The sequence below is a fragment of the Gopherus flavomarginatus genome, chromosome 6, assembly GCF_025201925.1.
Source record: "Gopherus flavomarginatus isolate rGopFla2 chromosome 6, rGopFla2.mat.asm, whole genome shotgun sequence".
Taxonomy (NCBI): domain Eukaryota; kingdom Metazoa; phylum Chordata; order Testudines; family Testudinidae; genus Gopherus; species Gopherus flavomarginatus.
In genome coordinates this window covers 126435430-126458031 of record NC_066622.1, presented here as the reverse complement: position 1 = coordinate 126458031, position 22602 = coordinate 126435430, and the positions used below count along the sequence as shown (strand labels likewise).

The 22602-nt window shown below is 42.5% G+C and overlaps 1 protein-coding gene across 3 annotated transcripts in view; it reads left to right on the top strand.

Annotated features, from left to right (window-relative positions):
- Positions 1-22602, top strand: part of ATRNL1 (attractin like 1) — a 1010697-nt gene that overhangs the window by 909820 nt on the left and 78275 nt on the right. For 2 of the 3 annotated variants that reach the window (XM_050958929.1, XM_050958927.1), the window contains one exon: positions 7342-7456. The exons of the other annotated variant lie outside the window; for it this stretch is intronic. In XM_050958929.1, coding sequence (XP_050814886.1) covers positions 7342-7456 — 115 coding nt within the window. The remainder of the gene's footprint in view (positions 1-7341; positions 7457-22602) is intronic. 3 annotated transcript variants of the gene reach the window in all.

The window sequence follows — 22602 nt, the reverse complement described above, 5'->3', positions numbered from 1 at the left end:
TGTCTTTTGCTGCCCACCAAAGATGCCTGGATGCAGCTCCTTCAGAAGTCAAACACCTTTGCAGCTGTGATGGCCAGATGAGTCAGTGCTGAGCAGCATAAGGCTGAGTTCACTGTCACTGTCACATTACTTGCCTCTTACTGTGCTGGAATTTTAAAATACTGATTCCTGTGAGGCAGCTTATTTGTATTGCTACTAAACTACCAGACTGATAGAGCTATGTTTTGTGCATTTAAAAATATCTGAAATTATTTCAAGCTGTATGCCCTTCTATCTTCATTGTAAAGCAGATTGTTCCAATATATTTAAGAGCTAATATTTTTGGTAGGATATTACATTTTCCTCTTCCCAAACTGAGTATAGTCACCTCTCCTTTTTCCGGGAAATAAAGAATTTTTTCAGACTGTTCTGTAATAAACACTCGGAGTGGACAAAGAATCCACCTTTTGCTCTCTCCCTTTCACTCACCTTTACTTTTTTTTCCCTTTCCCTTCTCTTGCACCCTTCCTCTCTCCATTCCATGTGCCCGCCCTCTCACTTTCACCATGTGTGAGAGAGGTGGGATATCAGCAATATCCCTCTCACATACTATCATGTGTTGTGTTCAGTATCCTACACCAGGAAAAGGAGTGAGTCCTGGTGCCCCTTTTAGCTACACCAGGAAGAATGCTGGGGGAAAGTTGGAATCCTGGGAACCACATGGGTGTGAAAGGAGCTGTTATGCTGGGGTACAGTGGGATATGACTTCAGGTTGCAAACTTTCCATGGATAAACCACAATATTCTCACAACTGCTTTGAAGACTATTCATTCATTTGTTTATATGAAGAGCCGTGCATTTGCAAGTATCATGGACAGAATAAAGTTAGAATAAGACTTCCTGCACCTTAATTAAAAATAAGAACAAACTTGGAAAATAAAAATGAAATAATCCTAAAGTGTTCATCTTTTCTTTAAAAAATAGTCTAAAATCAGAAAAAAAGTTGATTAGTAAGAGAACTGTATGCTTCTTATATTTTCCAGGGTTAATGTTTTATTAACTCTGATTCTCATTGCTGCTTTTTGGCGCAACATAACAGTTGCTTCTTTTTGTATAAAATATGACAATTCCAGTAAATAAATCACAGAAGCTAAGTGCTTTGGGCAAACAAACACATGCCTTATCTCTTCCAGAGAAGCTGTGGAAAATGCATGATAAATTGCACATTTCAGAGAACGTTATGTCACTGTGAAATAACTTTGATTCATGATTATGTATTTATCTTTAAACAACTGACAAACCTCAAGGTATCAAATTATTATCATTTGCTCTATGCTTCTGTAGTTTTTTGCTAGAGAATCTGAATGACTTACAGTACAATACTGCTTCTTCTTTCTTAGTCTTAACATTTCTATAAAAAATGCATCATTTGGAGGACAAAAATAGAAAATTCCTACTGTATTTGATTTTGGATGAACTTCTGCTGAAAATGGTTAACAATAATATCATTTGAACCAATTGTGTTTTGAAAGAAATTAGGGCAAAAGTAAAACATAAAAAGAGAGTGCTTGTTTTTTGGGAGCTTTTATAGTACAATCGCAAGAGAAAATATATCAATTTTGACTTATGTTTTCTTTATCAAATAAGTAAAAGACATAATAGAAAATTTATTCCTTTGAATTGTGTGCCTGCATACAATTACTTTTGCAAATAAAGATTTTACTTTCACTGTCTTTCTTAATAAGGGGAGTAAGATTGTTATTATTTGGTTTGTCACAAATAAGAGGGAAGGCCTGGAGAATTGGTTTACACCAACTATTACTAATAGTTATTTTGTTAGTTTTATGGCATTGTGGCCCTCTTGTGCTGTGCGCAGTACAGATATACATTAAGATAGTCCATGTCCAGAAAAGCTTGCGTACTTCTTAATAATTTGTTTATTTTTATTTACTGTTTGTATTTCAGTAGCATTAGAGACACTAACTGAGATTGTCCTAACACATACTGAGAGACATTCCCTGGCCAAATGAGCTTACAATCTAAATAGACAAAGGATAAAAGAAACAAGCACAGAGCGGTGAAGACCTTTCCAAGGCCACAAAATAGACTATAGACAGGGCCTACAGAATTCAAGTTTCCTGAATCCTGATCCAGTGGCTGATGCACTACATCACACTGCTTCCAATTAGTATACAGTCTAACCCCACACTTGCCTCCCTTACCCTCTTCTCCCCTTCCCATTCCCTTTTTCCCCTTTTCCCTTCAGTGTCTGCTCTCCCTTCACTTATCTATCCATTTAGCTCATCCATTCCTAACTAAACCCATGCCTGCACATAAAAAATTATTGTATGAACATGATTGTAATGGGGTATTTTGGCCCTTTAAGCCTAAGGGGGACCAGAAGACTGTGTCCAAGAGATGTTGGTGCGAGCACAGGCTCGGGAACTGGACGAAACTGGAAGAGAAGATTGGGAGTTAGCAGTGGGATGGGAAGATACCAGGACATTGTTACTTTAAGGGCCCATGAGCTGGAACTCTGTATTGCAGGGCTCCCTTCTCTGCTGGCCCACTGGGAGCAGCTTTCAGAATGAGAGGAATGTATATGCTGCCTTCCCTCTCAGAAACTGGTGCATGCTGAGAGAGGAAATAAGGCAGAACAGGAAGGCTGGATTTCTGCTCGGCAGAATAAAGGCAACATGGTCAGTGGAAGCATAGTAGATGGGTACAAACTATGCCGGTGTTATGATGGCACTTGTGTTTGGGACACTGAGGACTATCTTGAATTACTTTTGGGCTACTGACTCAGTTTCAGGGGAGAGTTGATGATTACCCTGAGAAAGTCTGCACCGATCTTCTAAGAGGACCGATACAGGATGCTATTGAAAATGCTTTGGCCACAAGAGGGAGCCAGGTGGACGGTGTCCTTGCTACATGGATTCCTGGGGGACTTCTGTGCCACTGTACACACACAGAATTCATGTCGCCTGCAGATTTTTTTCTCTGCAGAAAATAGATTCTGATGGAGAGGCAGTGCAGTTACACCTTTTGCCCACCAGGGGATGCTGTGAGGCCAGAAGAGAGGGCATCTGGGCCAGAGCAGCCAGCTGTGGAGGGGGAGGGGCAGTGGCAACCTTCCTCAGAACGCCCTGCCTGCAGGGCCAAGTGAGGAGGGATATGGCATGGGTTATGGGGGAGAAGACAGAGCAAGGCGCGTGGGATTCTAGGGGTGGGTCACATAGACTGGGGTTCAGAAGGGCTAGTGGGGGTGACAGACTGGGCCAGGGGCACAGGAGTTAGTGGGGTGACAACACTGAGCCAGGGGCCGGATGGGAGTGGGGCCGCAGGATCACATGGGGTTGGGGTGGCTGAAAAGGGGTGCAGGGCCACATGGGGACAGAGGGGAGGGGGATGCACGGACACGGGGAGGAGGGGTACCCGAGTGGGCATGTAGGGACTCATGGGGATGGGGGAGGGAGTGCTGGGACACATTGGGATGGAGGGAGAGGGTGCAGGGATGGATGGGGATGGGAAAGGGGGTGGCTGAGTGGGGGTGCAGAGACACATGGGGATGGGAGGAGAAAGAGTTACTGAGTTGGAGTGCAGGGACACATGGGGACAGGGGCAGATGTACCTGACTGAATGAGAGAGAACAGAAGTCAGCCAGGGTCTACATGGGAGAGGCTCCATAACTCCCTAACAATCCCTCCCGCACAAAAAAGTCTGTCCCATACTTCTTCTACCCAACAACCCTCCAGGTCCACTCCCAAGCTCCTTCCCAGCAATTACTTCCCTCTCCCTCTGCTCCTCTCTAAGTTCTGTATTAATATGCCTAGTAAGGAATCTATTTGTTGAAAAACATTTCCTGAATCTTTTTTGTTGTCTGTATTGTTACATACATACTTGCTCACTGGCATTTTGAAATCAATTGCCAAAATAATTGAAACTGATTATATTTTCTTATTTTGACACATAAAATATACAGAATTTTGAATAATTTTAAAATATTGTGTGCAGAATTTTTAATTTTTTGGTGCAGAATTCCCTTACGAGTAAGTGATGTTTGTCACCATTATTGTTCACCCTATTCATGAGGTATAGCCCTTTTCCCTAGTCTTGTCTATTTAGACTGTGAGCTCTTTGGGGCACAGACTGTCTGCCACTCAATCTGTACAGTGCCTAGCACAAAGAGGCCCCTTTCTTAGTTGATTAGGCACTACTGTAGTAAATATTGATTGTGATGATAACTACTCCTATAGTTTTTATACAATTCTACTTGATTTGTAATGCAGTTGTAGAAACTTTCAAAGAAAAGTTTTCCAATAACAAACTAGTATTTCTTTTTTGTGTGTGAATCTAGTGACGCTAACATTAAAATGGCTCCTTTATTTTTCTTTTACGTCTTTGTTATGATAGGAGAAGACTCTGAGGTTCTAGAAATCAGAGGCCAGATGCTTGGCTGGTGTGCATAATTATAGCTGCACTGAAGTCAGTGATGTTACACCAGTTTACACAAGCTGAGGATCTGGCTCTGTTTCTTATCAGCTGCTCCTGGACCTCTGTTCAAAGGACCAACAAAAAGCCTAAGCGTGACAGGTCTCATTTTGAACTTAACTGCTGCAATGGGATGAATTTTCATGTACATTCCTTTTGTAGATGCTACAAAAATAATAACTGTTCCTAAGCTATGGGTTTTTTTAGGTGGGAGAGGTTCATCAGATGTGAAGGATTTTAATACATCTTGATTTGTTATCCACTAGATTATGCCAATCTTAAATTAGACTAAATACATCTACAAAAATGCCTCTAAAATATTTGTCATCTATGTACTGAAAATAACATTTATCTATTGTTAAATTTACTGCAGTTTGCTCTCGATTCTTATCTCTGCTGAACTGTAATACATTTTGGTTACTTGGAGGTAGTTAAATAGAAACTAATAATTGCTTTTCATGATGGAAGGGAATTTGTTTTCTTCCCTTTATATCCTGTAGTTTGCAGCATATTTAACTTGCCTAAACTATCATTCTTCTTGGTATATTTGAACCAGTTGACATTTATATGTACTTTGCATTTTGCATGTAAATGGAAAAGTTTAATGGCTTTGAATCTCAAATCAAAACATTCAGACTCCTCTCTTATGCCTTGCAACATGACAGACTCGCTCTCTAAGTATTTACAGACAAGAAAGAGAAATGAATACTTATGCTGATTTTGACCTAACATTTTCAGAAATATCCTCAGTGCTTGATTAAACATTTAAGCTCTGAAATGGGGAATGCGTATCACTTAGTGAGCACAAAATATGGAAACATGACTAATTGTAAATACTCAGTTTAGAACCTTATCACTTTTTGGGGTTGTATGCTGCTCTGTGTTTCTTCAGCTGCTAGAGGCTTCAGGCTTGGTAACTCAAGAAGAATATGACTGCAACAATTTATTCCAGTAGTTAATTTTAAATGAATAGATTTATGAGACTAATAAAAGGGAAAAGCTTTATAATGACACAAATCCATTGCCATCACAAGCGTTGGGCTATATCTACAAAGGGAGCTTTAGACTCAGTGGGACAATACCTAATGTGTCCTGACCCCAGGTGGCTTTCATAGCCCCGAGTCAGGCAACTAGGCTCCCTCTATGATCCATTAGGAGAGCTACAAGCCTAAGAATGAGATTCACTAAAGCCAATATGCTGAGATGGGAGTTGCCTACTAAACTAGCCAGAAAGAAATGCTGAGAAGGTGTGACCTAAACCCCACCCCTCAAAGGGAGTTAGGTGCTTAACTATAGGTCAGGGTAAAGTGCCTGTCTCCACTTAGGATTCACGGACATGAACTCTTGCCTGGATTTAGGCACCTAAGCCAAGTCAGCCTTTCGGTGTGCATGCCTTTAAGCCCAGCAGAATCACTCTTGTTCTCTCTTATCCAGTGCATATAGTGCAGTGTTTGGGGCATTCACTTGGGAGGTGGGTGACCTGGATATTGGGGTCCTACTCCAAATCAGGCAGAATGGGGATTTGAACCCACCTCATCCACATCCTTTGTGAGTGCTCTAAACACTGGGCTCTTTGGTTTTAGTGACCATCCCCTGCTGCTGCTGGCTGTGTTTTGTGGGAGGTCTGATCTCGTAGATGGCCTCTGAGAATACCTACTTGAGCAGGGCCACTGGCAAGATAGGCAGGGAACACCTGATTTTAGGATCCTGTCAGGAGTTAGGCACTGAGAAGCTCAGTGACATCAGGATTTAGGCAATTTTGCACTTGCCCATTGGCAGAAATTTAGGCACCTGGAGTATTTTACCAACAGAAACCTAAGTGCCTAGGTACTTTAGGCACCTACAGGGTTGAGCAACAACTAAGCAGGGAAGTTGAGAATATAAATTTTGGACTTAGGTGCTAAAGTGCCTCTAGCCCCTTGTGGATCTAATCCATGGTAGTCTCAGTTTTGTAAGAAACACATTACGGTGTCCACTACAAAAACAGCATTTGCCGACAGTTACTATACTTACTATTTAAGTGTTGACACTGAGCTCACTGCTGTGTATAACATGAAATCTGGGGAGTCCCTGCCCCAGAGAGCTCTCACACTAACCAAAGAAGACAAATAAAGGAGACAGACAGGATGCTGTGGAAAATCCAAGAGGGAATGACAAGGTTTATACATGTTTGTGCACTGGCATTTATTTATGACTAAGTTTATATCTGTCCATTTATTATTATTATTATTATTATTATTATTCATATTTTATTATTGAGTCACTTATTGTGGGCATAGTGACAGAAGTGAGGCATTTTGGGGGATAGGAATGAAGGATCGTTGGTTGATGGGCAGACCAGAAAACGAAGACATTCCATGGATGACATAGAAAAGGACATGGATATAGTTATCAAAGAAGTGGTTAGATTGGTCATCAGCAGCATTGTGTGTGACACAGACTGGATGACATGAAATGAGACTAGATTATAGAGGTATGCAGAGTTGCAGTTGTTTCACACTGTTTTATGTATTATGAAAATATGGGAAACATTGTGGTACTGTCTCTCAGATTCTACTCTACCATGTCTGAGCAAAAGCTGCTGTTTGCTGTGACTAATAAGTTCACATCACTAAGTTCGTTGAGAAACAAACTGGTAAATACAATTTCCTGGTGTTTGTGGTCATTTTTTCCATTTAATTAGATATGCAGTGTTGTCTATTAAAGCCCATATTTAAGTCAATTAAAGTGGGATGGGACAGTCTGTAAATGTGAGGGACTAGTTGAGAAAAGTATCTGCAGGCCAGCATCACTGGGCCTCAGATTAAAGTTTTATGAGTAGAAATGGAAAATAATCTGTATCCCACATTACAAAATGATCTTCTTTTTCAGGGCTCTCCTAAACCAATTGCCATTGAGCCTTGTTCAGGAAACAAAGCAGCAGTCCTTACTGTATTTTTATGTCTACCGAGAGGATCATCAGGAGTCCCACCCCCTGGTCAATCAGGTAAGAGTCACACTGGTAATCTTTAAGATTATGATCCTGGAAAACAGTCTGCCTGGGAAGAATCCCAATTTAATGGACTCAATGTGGACATAAGGGTCTGCCCAGACAAGTCGCTTTTAGGATCAGGACCAGTAGGTAATGGGTACTTTAGCATACTAGCTGATGAATTTTTATTATTAAGGTTGCAGTTTAAATTTAATCTGACATCTCAAGTGAAATGACCATGTATATTTCATACTAGTGAGCATTCTCCACTCAGCAGCTGAGCACATCAGCTTCTTTTCAAGTTGCTTTGAACCAAGAGAAATAAAACAATCCTGACATTACAGAATCCATTGAGTTTGCTTTATGTTTCCAGTTAGGCCTTTCAACCTCTTTCAGTTAGAATGCCAGCATCTCCCAGAATGGCAGCTAAATGAATGCAAGCGAGGTGTGTGTGTGTATAGCGGCTTCATTAGTGAAGTGTTCAGTTTGGAAATCATCCCAGATCACTTTAAATTGGCATTTCCTTTATCAGGGAGCATTTCCCATCATAATCCACCTCATCTGATTTGTGCCAGATTGTTCTACAAAACTGTGTTGTATCTATTCTTACAAAATGGCCTTGAACAGAAGATAGCTGTGTGTGCTCCATGAATCCTTTGAATGCTAAGTGTGACACTCTATATCACGGGGAGAACCCTGTAACCCCCATATTCCTCATTTATATATAATTGTGATATTGCATATAAAGCATGCCATGTGAGGTATCAGGGGAAAGATTATGATCTGCTGAAAGCCATTGTTCTATCTTAATATGTATAGCATCAATGCTTATGAAATTATAAGAATTGTGTTGTATGGTTTTTACTAAAATATGCAGTAAGTTTGGGAAGTGCCCAGATACTAGCTCTCCAGCGACAACAACAAGGGAGATAACCAACACCTGGGTGGGTGCCAAACAGACATTACCAGCCATCGTCCAGCAGAGCAGTTACAATTCAATGTTACTCATTCACAGGAGACACACCGGGGTATTACTTCACCTTGGGTCTTAGCAATGCCCACCAGATCTGTCTGGACTTGTGTTCTCCAAGCACATGAACTGAGGGTATAAAACAGAATACAGGGGCCCCATGCTTCGCCTTTTCTCCTCCCCCCACCCATGCTGCAAGCAACAAGGACATTGAGAAGACTGAAACTGCCAGCAGAGGAGACTGGCCCAGGTTTCAAGGATGAAACCTGTGTACTATGAACTGCAATATCTAGTGGGGTGAGAAAAACTGCTTGACCTAGATGTTGCCCAGGCTAATAGGGTTGAGAATGTAGACTGCCTGCTTATATTTTCTTTTCTTTTGGTAACCTCTCTGACTTTTTGTCTATCGCTTAAAATCTATCTTTTGCAGTTGATAAACTTGTTTTACTGTTTATCTTTACCAGTGAGTTTGCCTGAAGTGTTTGGTAAATCTGCTCAGGTTTACAAAGGCTGGTGTATATCCACTTTCCACTGATGGAGCGGTGAACCAATTAATAAACCTGCACTGTTTGTCTTGAGCAGTGCAAGATGGTATATTCCTGAGGTTCAAGGCTGGGGGCTGGAGAGATTCAGCTGGTGCCTTTCTCTGTGTGATTCATGAGTGGCTCTGGGAGTATTCATGCAACCTAGCTGGGTGTAGCTGTTGTGCTGAGTGATAACAGCCCCTGGAGGGGTTTGCTGCTTGTCACTAGCAAAGCATTGTGAGAGACAGCCCAGGATGAAGAGTTAAGGGGGCACAGCTGTCCCACAGTCCCAGGCTGCACTCCAGGCAGCAACGGCTCCAGACACCAGCACTTGAAGCGCATGCCTGGGGCGGCAAGCTGTGGGGGGTGCCCTGCCAGTCCCTGCGAGGGCAGCAATCAGGCAGCCTTCAGCGGCTTGCCCGCGGGAAGTCCGCCGGTCCTGTGGATTCGGCAGCAATTCGGAAGTGGGACCGGTGGACCTCCTGCAGGCAAGCCACCGAATCCATGGGACCGGGGACCTCCGGCAGGCAAGCCGCTGAAGGCTGCTTGACCGCTGTGGTTGGGGCGGCAAAAAAGCTAGAGCCACTCCCAACTTCGGGGATCCCGTCACACTAAGTATAATATATATTTTATTGCTTTATATATAAAATGGTCATGACAAAAGAGTTAGTAATCTGGCACAGATCAGGTAGATTATTATGGGAATTGCCAGATAATGAAAATGCTATTTCAAAATTCACTGGGATAGTTTCCAAAATGATTACCTCCATAATGAAAAGTAAGCTATGTAGTATGTGCGCAGATACTGCTATATGCTAGACCACAGGTGGGCAAAATACGGTCAGCGGGACTGTCCTGCCGAGCTCCTGGCCTGGGAGGCTTGCCCCCCAGCCCCGCCCCTGCTGTTCCCCCTCCCCTGCAGCCTCAGCTCATTGTGTCGCCAACGCAATGCTCTGCGCGGTGAGCTCTTGCCAGGCAGCACAGCTGCAGCGCTGTGGCCTGACCCCATGCTCTGTGCTGCACAGTGGCTGTGGTAGTGCCGCCAGCCACCGGTGCTCCATGCAGCGCCATAAGGGGGCAGGGAGAAGGGCAGGGGAGTTCAGGGTGGTGGTCAGGGGCTGGGGTGTGGATAGGGGTCAGGATGGTCAGAGGGCGGGGAATAGGGGTTGAATGGGGGTAGGGGTCCCGGGGGGGCAGTCAGGAAGGGAGGGGGTTGGATTGGGCAGCGGGAGGCAGTCAAAGGCAGGGAGGTTCCGGGAGCGGTGAGGGAGAAGGGGTGGTTGAATGCATCAGGGGTCCCGGGGGGGCAGTCAGGAAGGTGAGGAGGGGTTGGATGGGGCAGCAGGAGGTCCGGGGGTGGTCAGGGGACAGGGAACAGGGAACACTTTATTTTATTACTTATTCTACCTTCCACTAGCTTTACAAGCAAATATTTCAACAATATTCCTTTGTTTATTACTAGATTCTTTGTCAGCTTTTTAATGTTTATAAATCTGTGAAATTTTTAAATCCCTTCAGCAGCTTTCATTTTGTTCAGGGTCAAAAGAGAGCAAAACTGCTTGATGTTTGCAACTGTGCCGATTCATCCATTAGATTATATTGCTATTATCTTTTTTCTTAAGTTAATGAATTTTGGTACTTATGGACTGCTACCACTGTACGTAATCATGCAGAAGGTAGGCAGAAGCTATTGTGCAAGTTTCTTGGCATACCTGTAGCTCTGCTAATTCATTTCATTCCTGTCCTCCAGCACTACCTGCTGTTTCATTCTTGGGCTTCCTGGGAGCAGACACTGCCAACTGTGCCAAGCTGTTTGAAATTATATGGAGCTTTTTGCTACTAACATATGTTTGCTATGCAGTCAGTTTCCCTTAAGACAAGCTAAGTTAAAACAGTGATGTTCAGGTTGAGGGAAATTGTATGTTCAATAATTATACAACACAAAATAATCTTAGATTATCATGTTACTTGTATATAACCTCCCTAGAGCTCTTTACATGCATTTTAGGATAAAACTGTCATTGAAGCAAATAATTTTTAACAGTTATAAAATAAGACAATAATGTTGATTTTCATTTTATAACAGAAGAATGTGGGGTTTATTACTAATGAGCTTATAGCTGTAAAGTGTTGGAATAGAATACATATTTTTTTCATTCTGGTTTTAAAAATCCCAGTAGTCAGGAGGCCTAATTCTTCTCTCAGATGCCCAGGCAAACTTCTTATTGAAGTCAATGGAGTTGTATCCCTGTCTTTGAGTGCAGAAGGGTACAGGATCCAAACAGTTTTGTTGGGCACATATTTAAAGTAATTGTGACGGGGTGTTCACCCCCACACAAACCCTGAATGGAGTAATATGGGTCACAGTGGACTTGCTGCATCTCGAGGGAAGCCAGTGATTGTTAAGCACTAACTGAAGATTAAGTCCAGCTGTGGGAGGAGGTGAGCTAGGTGTATAAAGTCAGAAAGTGAGCGTAGAAAGGGGCTGCAGGGAGGAGGTCTACAGTTACTTCCTAGGTGGAAAGAGAGTTGGAGAGGATCAAGGAGGAAATCCAGGGAGAGAGTAAGTGCTGGGGTCCTGTCCTGACTAGGTTGCCTCACAAGAGGCCTAAAAGGGCCACAGTGTGAGCAGCAGAGGGAAAGGGGCTCCAGCTGGGTCAAGAACTAATTTCCAGATCTAGCCACAAGACGGTGCATGTGGGGTGAGTGGAACCTCTTCACATAATCACTCATTAAATAAATTTAGCCTGGAATGGAGGAGAAATGAAAACCAAATCCCTGGTGAGGGATATCAGTAAGGTGCAGATCAAGGAAAATTTACTGTGTTAGAAATTAATTTTTAGTAGCAGATTTGCTGAACAGATCACACGCCTTCTCTGGCTCCTTAGCTGTGTCTCCTCAGCTGCTTTGTAGGGAAGCATCAATATTAAAATCCAAAGGTTCAGACATAATAACTGTTCTGTATACAATGCATACATACAGTATAATAAGAAAAATAACTTGTTCTAAGACTTAAGGCCCGTATGTGTCCTCCACATTTTACTGTAGATTGGAGGCCAGAGATCATTCACTACTGTTACAATCTCTGACCTTATAATTAAAGTACCCTAAATGCTTCATTGTACCAAGGGAGAACTGTTAGTGAGGGCAGGTGTATGCAAGGTTCTAACAAGGACTGAATTATGCATCAGAAATGGTATGGGCAGTAAGCAAAACAAATCAGACAATAAGAATGTGAGACACAAGAGGATAACACATGAACTGTTTATAAAAAAAAGCTACCAAAGATATGAGCAAGTGAAAGACTAAGGTAATGCTCTCTTTGGGGGTGTAATTTCTAAAGCTTGCTAACATGCTGTGCATTTAATTGGTCCTTGTAGACCCTGCTGGTGTGCACTAAAGGTTCCCTCATGAGCTTCAACATAGTACTGTTTCAAACAACACTATTAAAACACACCAGTAGGATCTATACAGATCAACTAATCCATAACATATTAGTTTGCTGTACAGTTTGCACTCCTGTAGAGTGCATTACCCCACCATGCAGATTAGCCCTAAGAAATGACTAATTCAAGGCTTGGATGTACAGCTCTGGGGATATGTTGAACAACATAGAGAGAATAATCAGCAATGGAATAAATTCTCTAGAATGAAGAACTGAGACCGTGTTGTGATGAAGAGTAAAACCAACAAGAACTCACACTTTGGGGTGTGAAGTTACTGGACAAAGTTTATGAAACTGACAAATGTTGGCATGTTCCTTACATAGTCAAAGAAAAATGAAAGGAGAAAGTGAATAATGAAATATGATAATTCTTTAACAACAAAGATTTCGGAGTGAGAAAGGAATGCAAATGATGTAAAAACAAGTTACCTTTCCAGCAACGAAACATGCACTATTATAGTTGGGGCTGGCAATAGTGCCTCTTAAGCTTGCCTGACACCTCCCATTATAAGAACCTGATTTCAGTTGCTTATAACATTGCCAGACTTTAACCATTTGGGCTGTGTGTTTGCCTTTGACTTGCTTGCTTGCTTTCTTTAATTTTCAGCCAAAATCATCCCACTAGCCTCACAGAGCAACTAAATATGCTTCACCCCATGGCCATGGTGGCAAAGCTGGGAGTTTTCTTTGATGGCCGCTCTCAATTCTCCAAGCCAGAGAGGGGTGAGCACTGGAACTGAGAGCAAGGAGTCTGACTATCCTATGTTGTTAATGACCGCCCCACCCATCCTTACTGGGCTCAGGTAGCATGGAGGAGGAAGCTGTCTTGATTCAAACACAGAGGCCGGGGGGAATGAAAAACAGTAAATTGTAGCAAGGAGTCTCATGAGACTAGGACTCAGGGTTGGGGAGACAACCTAGGACTGTGTGAGCAAGGAGGTTGCAAAAGAGAGTCAGAAGCTGACTGGGAGGGAAGCGACGGGGAGGCTAGGAACCAGCAGAATGGGAGGCTGGGAACGGCTGGACAAAGAGACTGGGACTTGTAGCCCAGGTGGGGAAGGGGAGTCTTGGATTCTTTGGGCCAGGGGGTTTGGACTGGGAGTGGAGAGACTAGGGAAATAGGGGTGCAAGCCTGGGAACCGCTTGGTTGGAGTTGGCAGCAGGGACACAGAAATCAGATAAGGTAGGTGTGGAGAGAGAGACAGGCAACCTTAATTCTGACATTTCCAAAGTTTTGAAATCTTGACTTTGCAATCATAATGACGTTCTTTTAATATACTTTGTGTATAATATATACATACGTTGGATGTAAGGGTAATAAGTCAAAGGATAAGCATCCCATAGCTACATATAAGAACACTTATTTGTGGGTGTGAATCAACAATAAAATAAAACATGCTTATTCATGAAAAAAATTGTAATAAAATAGTTTTAACAGTGGGAGTTCTGGAACTCATCCAAGTTTTGAAATCTGCTATGGGACTTCCTGTTGCGATACCTATAATAATGAATGACAGATGTAAAATTAAGTAGACTTCTTCAGTGTTGCTACCTGAAAGCTACTCTCTGATACCTTAGAATCAAAAATAGAACTTCACATAATTCTTTACACACTGGACATAGTATTCAATCTCATTTAATTGACAAGCTACAGTAGAATCATAGAATCAATACATTATTGTACCATCTGCCGCTTCCTCTTACCATCATAATAAAAAATGACTCATTAAGTGTTCTACAAGACAGTTAGCTCTGGATAGGGTTCTCTCTAACAAGGATTTTTGCTTGATTTCTTGAGTAAAATGCAAAGAAATGGTGATCCCTATCATAAGAGACACATGAACATAAAAAATATGTTAATTGTGAGGGGTTGTAGCATATCACATTTAAAGACATAATACAAAAATAATTCTGATGCTTGGAAACAAAAACTCATTGAAATTTTATATTTGTTTGAAAAAATGTTTAGGCCCAGTCACACATTCATACGTGTACATGTAACTCATTGTGCAATTCAGTGGGGCTATTAACGCACCTCTGAGGGACCAGTAGGTCCTCAGCACTTTTAGTTGCCACAAAAATGTTTTTGGCTGAAAACTTAACACTGTAAAAATAATAAATGTGAATGTTGATGATCATAGTATCGTATCCAGAAGATCTTCCAATGAAAAATGTTAGTAAATGATGTTGATAGGAATAAGCTGTTACCAAACAAATGCAGAGGTTGGTGGCTGCAATGCATGTTGATATCTTTGTGCTGAATCTGTTATTGTCTTTTTCTCTAGTTGGAAGGTGTTTATAATAGCAGTGTGGACCCTGAGAGAAGTGAAAATGCAGAACAAATTAATGCAAAAACGATATAATGGAACAAAAGTGAAATGATTACAATAATATATATATAACGACAATTCATTAAGGGCTTGAGCATACACACTGCAGATGCAGAGTGTTTCACATATGAGCAAGGGAAAGAGATGGAACCACAGGAAGAATAGCAGAATCTAATCTGCATTAATGAGTGCTGCTTTACTCCAGCCTCTTTTTTTTACTTTGCTCCTTGGAGTGTAAGGGAAAAGGTGTGCAAAGAGCTTAAGGCAGGGTGGGCAAACTTTTTGGCCCGAGGGCCACGTCGGGGTTGCAAAATGGTATGGAGGGCGAGGTAGGAAAGGCTGTGCCTCCCCAAACAGCCTGACCCCCATCTTCCCCCAACCGATTCCAGCCTCCCCCTGCTCCTCGTTCCCTGACCGCCCCCTATCCAACCCCTACCCCCTGCTCCCTGTCCCCTGACTGCCCCAACCCTATCCACACCCACGCTCCCTGGCAGGCTCCCAGGACACCCATGCCTATCCAACCCCCAGTCCCCTGACCACCACCCCCCAGAACCTCCACCCTATCCAACCACCTCCTGCTCCCAGTCCCCTGACTGCCCCCCAGAACCTCCTACCCCTTATCCAACCCCTCCGCTCCCCACCCCCTTACCATGCTGCTCAGAGCAGCAGGACTGGCTTATTGGAAAGCCTGGGAAGTGGGTGGGCGCAAACCGCGCCGTCTGGCAGGAGAGGTGGGCCAGAGTGCTCCCCACGTGGCAGCGTGGCTGCAGGGGAGGGGGGCAGTGGGGGAAGGGCGAAGGGCTAGCCTCCCTGGCTGGGAGCTCAGGGGCTGGGCAGGACGGTCCCGTGGGCCGGATGTGGCCCACGAGCTGTGGTTTGCCCACCTCTGGCTTAAGGCCTACTTCTGTTTGGTGCAGAAGACTCTCCATAGTCCTTGATTTTATTTGTGGCTATGTGTAGCCTCTGTTCACATTTGCACTGGAACGCAACAGCCTTGTAGTAGTAAATCTCTAATGCAATTTTGCTTTACAAGTAGATATTTTAGTAGCTTTCCTAATACACATTGATTGTACAAATGATTCTTTTGGCTGATACATGTATTTCAGTGTACTATATGTTATGGCATTAAGCATTTATATAGGGTTACACATGTCCACAGTACTTTAAAAAACACAGAATAAGACTTTGTACCTAAAGACAAAACTGAGGATGGTAGTTAAGAGTAGTCAGGGAAGCATAACTGGTGACTACTAGTATAGGAAAGATATATTCAAGAAGCTGGTTATAAAGAAGGATTTGAAGGATAGGAAGGGAATAAAATGGAAGATGCTTCTAAACATAGAGGTAAACATGAAAGCAAAGCATAGAGAGCATAATGGAAACAATGAATAAAGAGAACTGAGAGGAGGAAGAGGAAATAAGAGTGGAGGTGGGAAGAAGATTATATAGTGCACTGAAAGGCAAAACAAGAAGCCTTGAATATGATGCTTTAGAGGATATAATAGGAATCTTCCCCTTCCCAGTTCATTTACTGCACCCATCAAAATAGTGTCTGGACATCTTACAAATGTATAAAAGTAGACACACATCTCTCTGTTGTACGTCCATTTCTGCTGTTTATGCATATCTCTATGGTATCTGTCATCCCTCTTGGGGCATTTAGGGTTCTCTGGTTTAGGGGTTTGGTGGTGGTGGTTTTCTTTATTTTTATGTTGTTGATGGAAGGTGAAATCTAGCAAGAATATTTTGCGTTTCCCATGTCACATATTATTTGGATTGACTAGAAGTAGAAGAAAAATCAAGGAGACACAAGACACCTAATTGGGAGCCATAAGCAGGAAGCCTTTGTAAGAACTGTGGGAAACGTGACCATATAGCACTAGCATTCATCAAAAGGAGAGAATTGAAAATGTTAGCTATGACGTGGTTTTCCCAGGAAGGCATTGAAAAATCCCACCATTTAATGTACATATTCTAAAGTGCCAGTATTATATGTTACAAATTGGGATAAGCTAAACTAAACTAAAATGAAAAAAAATAAGCCAGTAGTGAGAGCACTCAGCCAGTTCATATTCCCACTCTGCCTGAGCTGGAGCAGGGATTTTAATCTGACTCTGTCAGTGCCCTTGCCCCTGGGCTATAGAATATTTTGCTGGCCCAATGAATATTTAAGTATTTATACAAAATGAAACAGCTTCAAGAGCAGAGGCTGAGAGAGACCCACCACAGAATATCCGATAGCCCACTGGTAAGGGCATTTACCTGAGAGGTGGGAGACCTGAGTTTAAGTTCCTCCTCTGAATCAGAAAGACTGGGGAGATTAACCCTGGTCTCCCACATCCTGGGTGCATGTTCTAACTAGTGGGCTTCCAGATATCCTAGAGGACATCACTGGCAGTAATTTAGGTGCCTAAAAGGTTAGGAGGGGGTTTTGAGGATTTAGGTGTTCATGGACCTAAAGACCTTTGTTGATCTAGGTGGTTGACCCTGCAATGTAATTTCAAATCTTACCTTCCAGAGGCACATAGTTTTATGCGTTTGACCAGGAGTTCTTGTCACAAATCTGTCCATCGTAGGGTGCCCCATTAGACTATGTGGGGATTGCATGCACGTGATCCAATTGTTCCATCCCCACCCCTATGGGTACTACTAGACATCTTTCCACCAGGCTGGCACTCACCTTTTGTCCAGGGCCTCTCAGTTGTCTCATCCTCACTCTGTGTTCCCAGTGATGCCACCAAACAATCCATAGTCAACAAGAGGGGTTAAGTATCGAAGGAGTTGCTGTGTTAGTCTGGATCTGTAAAAGCAGCAAAGAGTTCTGTGGCACTGTATAGACTAACAGACGTATTGGACCATGAACTTTTGTGGGTGAATACCCACTTCGTCAGATGCATGTAGTGGAATTTTCCAGAGGCAGGTATAAATATGCAGGCAAGAATCAGGCTAGAGATAACAAGGTTAGTTCAATCAGGGAGGATGAGACCCTCTTCTAGCAGTGGAGGTATGAACACCAAGGGAGGAGAAACTGCTTTTATAGTTGGCTAGCCATTTACAGTCTTTATTTAATCCTGAGCTGATGGTGTCAAATTGCAGATTAAATGAAGTTCAGCAGTTTCTTTTTGAAGTCTGGTCCCGATGTTTTTTTGCTGCAGGATGGCTACCTTTAAATCTGCTATTGTGTATCCAGGGAGATTGAAATGTTCTCCTACAGGTTTTTATATATTGCCATTCCTAATATCTGATTTGTTTCCATTTATCCTTTTACGCAGAGACTGTCCAGTTTGAACGATGTACATAGCAGAGGGGCATTGCTGGCATATGATGGCGTATATTACATTGGTGGACGTGCAGGTGAATGAACCGGTGATAGTGTGGATGATTTGGTTAGGTCCTGTGATGGTGTCACTAGTGTAGATATGTGGGCAGAGTTGGCATCAAGGTTTGTTTCATGAATTGGTTCCTGGGTTAGAGTTACTATGGTACGGTGTGTAGTTACTGGTGAGAATATGCTTCAGGTTGGCAGGTTGTCTGTGGGCGAGGACTGACCTGGCACCCAAGGCCTGTGAAAGTGAGGGATCATTGTCCAGCATGGGTTGTAGATCACTGATGATGTGTTGGAGAGGTTTTAGCTGGGGACTGTATATGATGGCCAGTGGAGTTCTGTTGATTTTTTTTCTTGGACTTGTCTTGCAGTAGGAGGCGTCTGGGTATATGTCTGCTCTGTTGATCTTTTTCCTTATTTCCTCATGCGGTTATCGTAGTTTTGAGAATGCTTGTTGAAGATTTTGTAGGTGTTGGTCTCTGTCTGAGGGGTTGGAGCAGATGCGGTTGTACCTCAGTGCTTGGCTGTAGACAATGGATCGTGTGGTGTGTCCGTGATGGAAGCTGGAGGCATGAAGGTAGGCATAGCGGTTGGTGGGTTTTTGGTATAGGGTTGTGTTAACGTGACCGTCACCTATTTGCACCATGGTGTCTAGGAAGTGGACCTCCTGTGTAGATTGGTCCAGGCTGAGGTTGATGGTGGGGTGGGGAAGCTGTTGAAATTGTGGTGGTATTTTTCCAGAGTCTCCTTCCCATGGGTCCAGATGATGAAGATGTCATCAATGTAGCGTAGGTAGAGAAGGGGCGTGAGTGGACAAGAGCTGAGGAAGCGTTGTTCCAGGTCAGCCATAAAAATTTTGGCATATTGTGGGGCCATTTGAGTGCCCATAGCGGTGTCACTGGTCTGGAGGTATACATTGTCATCAAATTTGAAATAGTTGTGTGTGAGGATAAAGTCACAGAGCTAAGCAACCAGTTGTGCTGTGGCATCACCAGGGATACTGTTCCTGACAACTTGTATTCCATCAGTGTGGGGGATGTTTGAGTAGAGGACCTCTACATCCATGGTGGCTAGGATGGTGTTTTCTGGAAGGTCACCAATGCATTGTAGTTTTCTCAAGAATTAAGCAAAAGAAAGGTAAAGGAAAAACCCATAAGCAGCTCCCTACAGGAGATGGGTCTTTCTTATTTCAGAAAAAGTAGCAAAGAGTCCTGTGGCACCTTATAGACTAACAGACGTATTGGAGCATGAGCTTTCGTGGGTGAGTACCCACTTCATCATGGCTACCCCTCTGATACTCTTATTTCAGAGGGGCTCTGGGAGTATCAATGTCCACTTCAAAGTTAACTGGGCACCAGTGCAAGCCTCAGTTTCCCCCCTTTAACTCTGGGGTTCTTCACCCTCTTTCTGTGAATGAAGGGGCTCTGTAGGCTGTGTAGTCCTTTCTCCAAAGCAGGAGAAGCTGAACATTATATTCTCTTCCTTGGAATGCCCCCAACTGAGTGGAGTTCCCTCTTTTTAACTCCTCCTGCAGTCCTGACATGATTTGCAGGTGCAGCAGGGCAGACACACTCCAGCCCAAAGCAGCTCCGTAACCTCTTCTATGCCAGTGCAGGGTTTATTTATCCTGTCACAATTCTGTATTAGATGGTTATTTTCAATATCTCTATAAATAACATTTAGTGTCGTCAGGGATGCTTACACTTACTGTTATAGATTGTGTGCAGCTTCAACCTAATCCATCTCTCTCTTCTATGGTATGTTTAGGGCACACATCACCCTGCTGTAAACTGGTAATTCCATTGAAGAATATTGTATCTCAGTTACCACAATATCAGTGAAGAGTTTAAAAATATTCAAACAAATTTCCTAAAATATGAGAGAGAAAAAATCAGAATTACCTTGATAGGAATTTAGGGTTAGACATGAGCATTAAAATCATTATTAGAATTGATTAAGAGGTGACTTCAGGTTACAGATATTCAGAAATCACTATGTCTGTGACAACTAGATTGTAATGTAAATAAGTCGAGTCTGGAGCTCTTCATTTCAGTTCTGTATAGCTACTTTGCTAATCAGCTGTGTGTGTAATGGTGTGTGGACATTTTGTGCTCATCTGTTCTGGCGATCATCTTACTAAAAGGGTTGCTTTCTCTTACCTAGTCAAACCTATTTTTAAATGTAACTATATTCCTTCACTGCTGAGTTCCCTTCCTCCTTTCTATATCAAATGAAGGAACAGACTTTGTTTATAGTATTAATACTTTGAAGAGACACACATTTGTAAGTGGCAGATGGTGCTGATGCTTGCTTAAAAAATATTTATGTTAATACCAAACAACAAAGAAAATCAACAGGATTCTTCCAATATCAGTAGCAAAACAACCTGTGGGGTAAAGTCTTCACGTAAAAGGCATTAAAATTTGCAGCACATACATATTAGAACTGATGAAGTAGCTGTGCTTGATTTTGTTTGGCCTTATTTTTAGAATTTGAGGCAGTTCTGTTGTAAATGAGTTTTAAAATCAATCTAGCTATATCACCTTGATTTCTTTATATTTCTTGAGCACTTATCTGGAAAGGAAATAAACACTTTAATTTGAAGAGCAATATACAGCATAATGTAGGCTATGCATCTTCCACAAAGCTGGGCAAGAGTAGCTCAATAGTTGGCAGATAAAGGTTATATGCAGCATCCCCAGCAGTTATAAGCAAAAGGCCCATATGGCTGCTTTTGCAGTAATACTCTGGTATTTCAAATGTAACAGGGACGTGGTTTAATAAGAGGCCCATTAATAAAAACAATAAGAGAACTTTAATTTTCTACCACAAGTTACTCATGATCCAAACCAAAATTTTTACTGACCTTCCATAGTCCTGGGACCTGACCTTTTTCCCCCCCGCTTTGGACTTTGCCCTAGTTCTACAAACATTTAGGTACATACTCACCTTTACACACATAGTAGCCTGTTAAAGTTAAGCCCACATGTAGAAGTTCCCAGGACTAGGGCATTATACCTGTGTAAACTGAGTGTAAGAGACTACTAAATTATGTGTAAGTGACTACACAAGATAGCAGGCAGTAATGGAACAGCCCCTAGTGTTTTTATATTACAAGTAAATTAGCACCAATACATACAGAGTGGCTTCTTTATTTTTGTCATCATTGAAATATTAGTGTTTTTCTTCGTATTTTCAGAAAGAAGCTAGTATTTTCTCTTTAGGCGTGTTAGGCCTTGTCTACACATTAGAGTTTTGTTGACAAAAGTTAAGCCGCTTTAATTAAACCGCTGTTGCATGTCCACATTATGTTCCTTGGGTCGGCAGAGCACATCCACACTAGCAGCTTATGCATTGACACAAAGAGCAGTGCACTGTGTGTAGCTATCCCACTGTGCAATTGGCCGCAGGGTGCTTTGGAAAGGGTTTGCACTGCCTCATGGGGAGGTACGGTGTCACATGATGCAGGTTTCTCAATCTTTCCATGGGCATTCTACTAGATTACCAGCCACTTTTCAACTGAAGTTTATGTTGGGTGAGGTGGGAAGCATGTTTATGTCAAGGGGGGACAGAGACAGAGTGTGTGTTGGGGAAGTGCATGTGTTGGGGGAGAGTGAATGTGTTGTCATGCTGTCTCTTTAAATTCAGACTGCAGCCAGAGCAACCAGTCCTGGGGAGGGGAACACTCCCAGCACATAAGCCCCTGGCTCTGCACAGCAATCTTTACCCCCTGCCCCCCTGCAGCAGCACCCCACTTTGTTCTCCCAGAGCCACCTCAGCTACGAGAACCTGCATCCTCAGCAGCTCTGTGAACTCTCCAGGCTGAGAAATGTCAAAGCTTCCTGGAACTTTGAAAGGGGAGGGGTGCATGCCTGTGTAGCTAGATGCAGTGGAGCCTATTTCAAAACAGTGAGCAAAGTGATCATGGTGGGCATTGTGGAATACTGGGGGAGGCCACTTATGGTGACACAACAAATGGCAGCATCTACACCAATGCTTTGTCACTTCAGCTTTGTCACAAAAAGCTCTATGCCTCTCGTCGAGGTGGTTTAATTTTGTCAGCAAAATGCCAAAAGTAGCTTTGTAATGTGTACAACTACACTGTTTTGTCAGCAAAAGCTGCCTTTTTCCAACAAAACTGTGTAGTGTAGACAGGGCCTTAGATTGTCCATCTCTAAGTTACATTTCATAATGTTGCTGAGCACCTAAATGCTCAAGGGCATAGCTCTCACATTCAAAATATTAGCGAGCCTCAATCTATCAGCATAGGAAAACAAGATTAATGTCCACTTACTAAAACTGATAGGCTGGCAAACAAGTTACATTTACAAGTACTCACGTTTTTCAGTGATCCATTCAACTTTTCTCTAACAAAATTGAAGAAGAAAATTATTCCAACAGAAAAATATAAAAGCAAAACAAACATCGAGCTTTCTACTTCAACTGAAATACAAAAAGGGCCATCATCTAAAGAAATACGTTCAGTTTTTCTTCAGATATTTCTGTTTTAGCTTTGTGACTGCGAAAGAAAGTCAATAAAATACAATGGAGAAAATGATACACACTT